The sequence below is a fragment of the Natrix helvetica genome (assembly GCF_964273705.1).
Source record: "Natrix helvetica genome assembly, chromosome: 4".
NCBI classification, from domain to species: domain Eukaryota; kingdom Metazoa; phylum Chordata; class Lepidosauria; order Squamata; family Natricidae; genus Natrix; species Natrix helvetica.
The window spans coordinates 35,823,706-35,833,195 of record NC_138550.1 but is presented as its reverse complement, the minus strand read 5'-3'; the positions used below and the strand labels follow the sequence as shown (position 1 = coordinate 35,833,195).

At 42.3% G+C, this 9,490-nt stretch overlaps 1 protein-coding gene across 1 annotated transcript; it reads right to left on the bottom strand.

Moving 5' to 3' along the window:
* Positions 1-3,833: 3,833 nt before the first annotated feature.
* On the bottom strand, positions 3,834-5,669 carry LOC309391717 (general transcription factor II-I repeat domain-containing protein 2-like; the record flags this gene model as incomplete). The annotated part of the gene is made up of 1 exon (XM_081952383.1): positions 3,834-5,669. One exon carries the CDS (start codon positions 5,667-5,669, stop codon positions 3,834-3,836), a length of 1,836 nt encoding a protein of 611 aa, XP_081808509.1.
* Between the last annotated feature and the right edge of the window lie 3,821 nt (positions 5,670-9,490).

Below are 9,490 nucleotides of genomic sequence, written 5' to 3'. Positions count from 1 at the left end.
TACTATGGTATAAATTACTACACTATGTCTAGTTTAATGAAAAGAAGGACTAGGGGAGATATGATAGCAGTGTTCTCAGGGGTTGCCATAAAGAAGAGGGAGTCAAACTATTCTCCAAGGCGCCTGAGGGTAGAACAAGAAGCAATGGGTGGAAACTAATCAAGGAGAGAAGCAACTTTGAACTGAGAAGAGATTTCCTGACAGTTAGAACAATTAATCAGTGGAACAGCTTGCCTCCAGAAGTTGTGAATGCCCCAACACTGGAAGTCTTTAAGAAGATGTTGGATAGGCATTTGTCTGAAATGGTATAGGGTTTCCTGCCTAGGCAGGGGGTTGGACTAGAAGACCTCCAAGGTCCCTTCCAACTCTGCTATTGTATTGTATTGTAAAAATTTTGCACATTCAGCTGGCCCTGCAAGTCTATCATATTAAACCTGATTGTGGTGTTATGTTGTGTTCAGAAGTCTGAGGGCCCATGGATAAAAGCTATTTTTCAGCCTATTCGTTCGGCTGGCTATGCTTCTATATCTCCTGCCCGATGGTAGGAGAGTAAAGAAGTGCTGACCAGGGTGGGAATCATCTCTGAGAATTTTCCGCACTCTGCTAAGGCAGTGGGTCCTGGCGATTTCATCTAGTGGGGTCAGGGGTCAGCCCATGATTTTTTGTGCTGTGCTTATCACAGCAAGGGAGATAATTAAACTCTCTACTCTTTAAAGGATATTTCCTTCATATATTAATAAATATTTTATTAGCATTTATTAAGTCATTTAAAAATATTTTATTGTTCTCATTTGTATGCATCTGCTTGTGCCATCACAACACCATGATGAAATATACTATATGATTTATTTTCAAACTACAACATACAAAGAGGACATATTCCATGGTTTAACATACACATCCCAAGTCGAGCACATTTAAATGGGAAAGAAAGATAATAGTCTTTTTAATAAACCAGTTGACATAACTATTAATAAAGTAATGGCAATTGGTAGAAAAAAGCACATCCTAAGCATAATAATAGGGGGACAAGCATAAAACTCTCATAATTTAAGTATCTAGGAACAACACTCACTGAAGATGGGGAAAAATGGATGAAGAGATTAACATGCAATGCAGTAAGGCTAACCAAGTATTGGGACAGCGAGCCCCACTCCTACAACAAAAGGCAGTACCAATCAGCACAGTGAAGTATCTCATACAAAGCATATTTATCCTTCACCCTATGTTATCAGCGCCAAACATGGACACTTGCAATAAAGCATAAGGGAAGTTAGTCACCGTGGAAATGAGATGTTTGAGGAAAGCTGCTGGAGTGATCAGAAAGTTAAAATAAAAAATGAGATCATAAGAGAAAGAATTGGAATTGAACCAATCTTAAATTGCATTCAAAGACAGCACGTTAAGTGATTTGCTCACCTGGAGAGAATGTCTTGGAATTCTATACCATACAAAAAGAGGAGAAAGCCAAAGAACATGAGGAAGACCCAGAAGAAGATGGAAAGACAAAATCAAAGACACACTACAACAGGATCAAATAACAACAGTTGAGGCCACCAGAAGTGCAAGAACCAGAAATTTGTATCTCCCTCAACACCTGAAGTGGTAGAAGAAGAAGTTAAGAAGATGACATCATTGCATTTATGACCATCAATGCAACTGTATCCAGTTGCAAAATACCAACAGTCAGTTTTGCTTGAAACAGAGTATTACAGTTTAATTATTGCTATTAGTAATTCAAAAATACAGACAAGAAGAGAGAACATTACACCTAGCCTATGATCATCCTGTTCATTGGTTTCTGAAGCAATCAATGACCTTAGGAATTATTTAGTAAAAACATAATGGAAAAATTACAAAGCAGACAATTTGTTGTCATTGTAAATAAGGTATTGAAGAGTGGTTAATAAAATTAAATGAATGTCAATGCTCACTTTTATTATCAACACCTTTTAGTCTAGGTGTTTTTTGCAGTTCCCAACCAGGTGTTTCTAGAATGCTCACCAGTAGAAGACAGAGTCATATCCCCATCCCACAATAGTTCCCTTTATTTGGGCATGTTGCCTCCAATCCAAAGGTAACATTGAGCTTTTAAAAATAATTATTTTTGTCAGATTTGAGGTTCATGAATTTATCCAATCTCTTTTAAATATATCCGACTCAGTGACCATTATCACACCTTATAATACTTAATATCATAAATTAATGATGGTAAGTACTTCTTTGTATCTGTTCTTAATTTTTCAGTCAGTTTCACTGGATGATCCTAGTTTCTAGTATTTCAAGAGAGAGATTAAAAAAAACTCTTGTGGCTTGCTTTCTGTATTCCCTACATGATTTCATGCCTTCAATCAAGTCTTGACTGTCTTTTCCAAACCAAAGCTAACAAATTTTAGCCTTTTCTTGCAGGTAATATGTTTGTATCCCCTGATAATACAGGTTGCCCTCTTCTGTATTTATCCAGCTTTGTTAGATCTTTCTTTAATGTGGTAATAAGAAATGTACATAATATTCCATTTGTAGTCATATCATAGCTTTAGGCATTCACTGTGACAATTTTATTAACCCCTTTCTTAAATGTTCATAGCATGGAATGTGACACACTGAGTTAACACTTTCATTGAGCTATTCACTATGAATCCAATATCTTTTTTGATGTTATACCAATCCATCAGTGATCATGTGAAATTAAAAGTTTTCCCTCTATTTCTCCTAACATTTCTCACCTTGTACTTATTTAAATTAAATTGCATTTGCCATTTGGTTAACCATTTATCCAGTTCAGGAGATCATTTTTTTGAGATTTTTACAATAATTTTTATTTTTTACCATTCTGAATTGGATGCCATCCATGGTTTTGGCTAGCTCATTACTTATGTAGAAGTAAATATTTCTGAACGAATTGAAAACCATTGTTTATAAAACCAATATTGAAGGTAATTCACTTCTTAGACTTGATTCCTAATTCAAATAAATTCTAAAGCCAATGTTTTAAAACCTGAGGTTGAATTTACCTAGAATACTTGAAGGCTCTTAGTATTACAAGTATTGCCTTTAGATGCTTTTTTCCCTATTGCAAACACCCTTGATTAATTGATCAAGTGGTGGATGGCATAGTTCTAGGCATATTTAGAGTTGGGGCAGATATTGTCATCCAATATAATTCTGTTAAGGAATCAAATCCTCTAATGTTTCCTATTATATTATACCATGTATTATACAGAATTGTAAGTTGGAAGAGTCCATTTAGACCCGTGATGGCAAGCCTATGGTATATGTGCCATAGGTGGCATGTAGCCCCTTCTCTATGAGCACATGAGTCGTTGCCCACAGAGAAGTTCCACCGTGCAGCGTGCACACCTCCCACTGGCCAGCTGCTTATCAAGTCTCTGTCATGGAGTGTGCGGAGGGCACGCACTCGTGTGGAGGGCGGGACGTGTGTTTGGGGATGTGCGCGCATATGTGAGGGGAATGTGCAGGGGAGCACAAGGAGGGCACATGCATTGGGTGGGACGAATGCATGGGGATCGTCACACATTGCATTTTGGGGATTTACTTGCACACATTCATGCACGCACACACACACTTTGGGTACTCAGTCCGAAAAAGGTTAGCAATCAATGATCTAGATCAGGGGTGGCGAACAAGTTCGACAAAAAGAGCCAACATTTTAAACTGTGAGAGTCAGAGAGCCACACCACGCAGTGACCTGCCAAAACAGACAAACACTCACACAAAAGCATATAATTTTAACAATAATATATTAAACACATAATATAACATGCTCAGTCAGGTGTTTTTTGTTACCTTGTTGGAGTGATGGGATGATAATCTCAGTGGGATTTCTGGCATCTTTTGTTTTCAGTAATCTTCTGCAAATCAGGTTTGTATTCAGTTGTAGCCACTCGGAGCAGTTCCTTTACATGAGTGTCAGTCAGAATGGACCGGTGCTTTGATTTCACGTGTTTCAAAGTAGAAAACAGCTTCTCACAGACGTATGTTGATGAGAACATAGACAGCAGCTTGAGAGCGGCTCTTTTTACACACGGGTATTTTTCAGTTGGCACAGCTCTCCAAAACGTAACATGGCCTTCCTTCCAAAGAGATTTCAGTCTATCGTCCTCGCGTAGCTCAATCATTTCTAGTTCACTCGCTGCCTCATCAGTAACAAGTGGGGTTTTCAGGCAGTCGGTGTCAGCATTAAACGGGTCGATGAGAAAAGTGATCTGTGGTCTTTTTTGGTCCAAGTCCTCAAACCGCAAAGTAAACTTCTCTTGCAGTTGTGTAAGTTGTTTCACGTATCCAGCTATATTTGTTTTAACACCTGTCTTCTGCAGGGTGCTGCGCAAAGAAGGAAAATGGGATAGATTGCTGTTTTGAATGTGTGCTTTAAAAAGCTTCAACTTGTTTACAAAGGAGAATACACTTTGTGTCAGCTCAGGAAGAGTTTTTAATTTCCCCTGCAGGTCCACGTTTAGTTTATCCAAGTGTGAAAGCATGTCCACTAAAAATGCCAAATCCATAAGCCACTCGGGGTCTGAAAGCAGAGGATACGTTTTGTTCTTCTCTGCCATAAACAATTTTACTGTTTCCAAAAGCTCAAAAAAGCACGAAACTACTTTGCCTATTGAGAGCCATCTCACTGCGCTGTGCAGTGGCAGGTCACCGGGCAAGTCTGCGTCAAGTTCTGCAATGAGGTTCTTGAATTGCCGGTGATTAAGGGCATGCGTACGGATGTAGTTCACAATCTCCATCACAGGCTTCATAACGTGGTCTAAATTCAGTGTTTTGGACACAAGTTGCTCACGATGGATGATGCAGTGGAAGTTCCAAAATTCAGGAAAGGCGTCATCACCTTTACAAAGACCCACAAGTCCATTTACTGAGCTAATCATCGACGGTGCTCCATCCGTGACTATTGCGGTGAGTTTTTCAAAAGACATATTCGCTTTTTTAAAAATGGCAGTCATTGCCTCTTTTATGTCAGTACCGCGAGTTCTGTCTTTTAATGCGACAATGTCGAGAAGCTCTTCTTTAATCATGCAGTCCTCAGAAACCATTCGCGCAAATATTGCCAACTGTGGCTTGTCTTGTATGTCGCATGACTCGTCTAATGCAACACTAAAATAAGCACATGCGTTCAAGTCTGCATGTAGATCTGACTCAATCACATTATTTATGTCTGATATTCTGGTTTCAACTGTGTGCTGTGACAGCTGGAGATCATTGATGGAATCTTTGAGTTTTTTATTGTCTGGAGCCAAGGTTTCAATTACATCAGCAAAACACTGTTTTAGAAACTCCCCCTCATTGTATGGTTTTTTAGCACGGGCAATGTTCCACGCCACTTTATAGGATGCAAGGGTCACACTTTCTCCATGCTTGGTTAATTGCTGAAACATTCGAGACTGTCTTTTTACCTGGCTTTTCAAGGTGCTCAATTTTTGCTTGCGTAGTTCAGTACCTTTGGGTAATTCCTTGTCAATATTAGCATGGAGAGTGCTAAAATGACGCTGAAGATTTGAAACCTTGAAATGTGATATCATAGTATTGCATATTAAACACAGCGCTTTCCCATTCCGTTCAATAAAGAAGAAAGCATCTTCCCATTCTTCCAAAAATGTCCTGTGTTCATCTTCATATTTTCGTTTAGCTTTGCATTTTGCCATTTTGAGTGAGGGTAAAAATCCTGCAGTGATGGTGAGGGTGTGCTGCGTCCTCCACACTAAGAACTAATGGCAAGATGTGACGCAACATGTGACACACGGGCAGTGGTGGGTTCCTGCTGGATCGCGTTTATTTTCTGTTGGGCTGTATGACTTTATACTCCGGTGGATATATATTCTTACATTTTCTGTATCACTTCGTTTTGTAAGTTTTGGGAATTCTCCACACTTTGCTTCCTTTTTCTTTAGTGACCTACACCCCCCCCCCCAAGGCTTTCCTCAGCATATTTTGCTCTTAGGAGTGGGGCTTATTTTTGTTCCTTTTGCCTCCTCCCCTAGAACTGAAAAATCCCTTCCCTCCGCTCAATTTTTTTTTGTTTATTTCTCTCAAAAAGTGCAATAGAATAAACAAAACGCGAAGCTGGACAGGGTACAACCGCGCTATCACCCCTGGCTGCCCGGGGTGGGGTGGGCGGGGAAGCAGATGACCAGGCCCAGAGCTTCGTCTTCCCTCTGTTGTACCAGGCGGGGACGGGAGGGCGTGGCTCCCCCCGCTTCCGTTCCCATTTGGCCTTATAAAAACCGCTTCAAGCACGCTCGCTCCGCCTGAATGCAAAGAAGCCCGCCGGCGGTCTTGCAGCAGTGTTTCTCAATCGTGGTAATTAGAGCCCAAGTCCATATATGTTAAAATTGTTAAGCTCGGATCGCGCGCTTCGGCGCTAAACCCAGAAGTATGGTCGACGCGACGACGCTTGCCTGCGCTCCACCAGCTCGCTGGGAACAGAGACGTTTCCTCAGGGTCTCCGTTCCCAGCCGAGCTGGTGGAGCGCAGGCAAGCATCGTCGCGTCGACCGTACTTCCGGGTTTAGCGCCGAAGCGTGCGATCCGAGCCACAGTATACAAAATAATGATAAGAGGCAAAGAGCCTCAATCATTTTGGCCACGAGCCGCATGCGGCTCGCGAGCCGCGTGTTCGCCACCCCTGATCTAGATCATCAGATTCAACCCCTCCACACAATTCAGAAATTCAAATTCAAGCATCCCTGATAGGCTGCTGTCTAGTTTCTGCTTGAATTATCTATGAAAAAGAGTCCACTATCTCTTTGGACAATTGGGTTCACTGTTGAACTGCTCTGACTGTAAGGAAGTTTTTGCCAACATTCAGTATGAATCTGCTTTCAATAACTTAATTCCATTATTCCATGTTCTGAAATCTGTAATAAAAAATAGCAAGTCCTGATATTCTTCTAAGTGACATCCCTTCAGGTGTTTGAAGAATGTTATTATCTTCTCTCACAATTATCATCTACCTTCTATCATATTTCTTAAGGCCTTGAGAAGATAAATCCTCTATCTTCTCAAGGCTATATATATTCATATCCTTCAATTTTTCTTCATAAGATGTAGTTTCTGGGTCACCCTTCTCTCAACCTTTTCTAATTTGTCTGAATCCTTCTTGAAGTTTGGCACACAGAATTGGAGATGGAGTGGAAACCATTGCTTCCAGTAATCTGGAAATTATACTTTTCTTGATAGAGCTCAAATTATATTTTTCTTTTTTGTATCATATAATACTGCAGGTTCATATTCAGTTTGCAATCAATTTCTATTCTAAGATCTATTTCACAATTATAATTATGAAGTCAAGTAGCCTTCAACTTATATCCATGTGTTTGATTTTTGCTCACACCTGACTCTGTTAGATATTATCCTGTTACTTTCATTCCATTTCACCAATCTATCAAGTTTGCTTTAATTTTACTTCATTTCTTAGGTTATTATTTTCATGTCATCTGGAGATGTGATAGACATTTCACCCACCTCATTATCCAGATTTAATTTTATCTTTTAAGATACAAGTGTTATGTCATCTGCAAATTTGATAGACATTTTCTTCACTTCATTATCCAAATCGTTAAAGTATTGAAGATGTTAAAGAACTGATTTCCACTTTTCTCCAAACTGATAAGGAACCTTTTAAAGCATGAACAAATTTATCAACTGCTAAGATGAAGAACAATGAGGGAGGGACTGACTATCCATTACATTTCTATTCTGATGGAATTTAGAAAAGAATACATTTGTAATCTCTTATGCAACATGTATATCTTTGATTTTCTCTGTTGTCTTATAATTGTACTTTGCTCAGAAAAGTAGTCATAACAGCGAGACAATGTTCTTCTCTGATTGTCCTTTATTCACCATAACTTTGTCTTGGCAATCCATTTTAACATTTTACATAGGATATTCAAACAAGGTTTTCATTACAAAAATCATATTTTTTTCATTTGTAACATTTTATATAAATTCTAGGCATCATGGCACTCAATCCATGTTTTCCTTCTGCTGTTTTTTAATTTTTGCATACATACAAATATTAAGGATAAAAAGTTCTTTATTTTTATCAATAACTATGATTCATCCATGTGGATGTGGACTTAGTTGTTGTGCAGCAGTTCTACTATGGATATTGTGTTAACAGAATAACAGAAAATCAGAGTTGGAAGGGACCTTGGAAGTCTTCTAGTCCAACCCCCTATTCAAGCAGGAAACTCTATACCATTGCAGCTAAGTGATTGTCCAATCTCTTCTTAAACATTTCAGTGTTGTAGCACCCACAACGTTTGGAGGCTGTGGAGTTTGCTAGATGGTGGAAAGGTATGAAGGAATTATAAAAAACAGTACAAAAGGTGTCTCATTGAACAACTTATTTCTTTCAGTTCTGTTTCCACCTAGTAAACATATTTCTTGAAATACTGTATTATTTTACATGGCATGGGGACTATCCAGTGGTGGGTTCCTACCGGTTCGCACCGGATCGCGCGAACCGGTTGAAGACCGAACCCGGAAGCAACCGGACCCGGAAGTAACCGGGAACCGGCACCGGTCCTGTCACTTTATCCCCCTTGCCATCCCAACGGAGCTCGCTCGCTCCCCCGCCCGTCCTCACTAAGCTAGCTAGCCCAGCTAGCCGCTCATTGATTGGCTGGAGTTCAGCCAATCAGTGAGCGGGCTGGAGGCGACCCGTTTAAAAGCGGGTCGTCCTCCATTTCAAAACTCCCTTCTCTTCGCTGGGAGCTTCCTGCTTCCTTCAGGTAAGCAACTAAGCGCGAGGGGGGGCGGGAGGCTAGCTTCGGCGAGGAAAGGCCTCTAGGCCTTCCCTCGCTGAAGCGGCGGGCTGGCGTGGGCCGTGCGGGCGGTGGGCAGCTAGCTTCACCCAGGAAAGGCCTCTGGGCCTTTCCGGGACGAAGCGCCGGCGTCGCGTGGAACGCGCGGCCGCCGGGAAGCTAGCTTCGCCCGGGAGAGGCCTCTGGGCCTTTCCGGGACGAAGCGCCGGCGTCGCGTGGAACGCGCGGCCGCCGGGAAGCTAGCTTCGCCCGGGAGAGGCCTCTGGGCCTTTCCGGGACGAAGCGCCGGCGTCGCTTGGAACGCGCGGCCGCCGGGAAGCTAGCTTTGCCCGGGAGAGGCCGCTGGGCCTTTCCGGGACGAAGCGCCGGCGTCGCGTGGAACGCGCGGCCGCCAGGAAGCTAGCTTCGCCCGGGAAAGGCCGCTGGGCCTTTCCGGGATGAAGCGCCGGCGTCGCGTGGAACGCGCGGCCGCCGGGAAGCTAGCTTCGCCCGGGAAAGGCCGCTGGGCCTTTCCGGGACGAAGCGCCGGCGTCGCATGCAACGCGCGGCCGCAAGGAAGCTAGCTTCGCCGAGGAAAGGCTCCTGGGCCTTTCCTCGATGAAGCACCGGCGTCGCATGGAATGCGCGGCCGCCAGGAAGCTAGCTTCGCCGAGGAAAGGCTCCTGGGCCTTTCCTCGATGAAGCACCGGGCTGGCG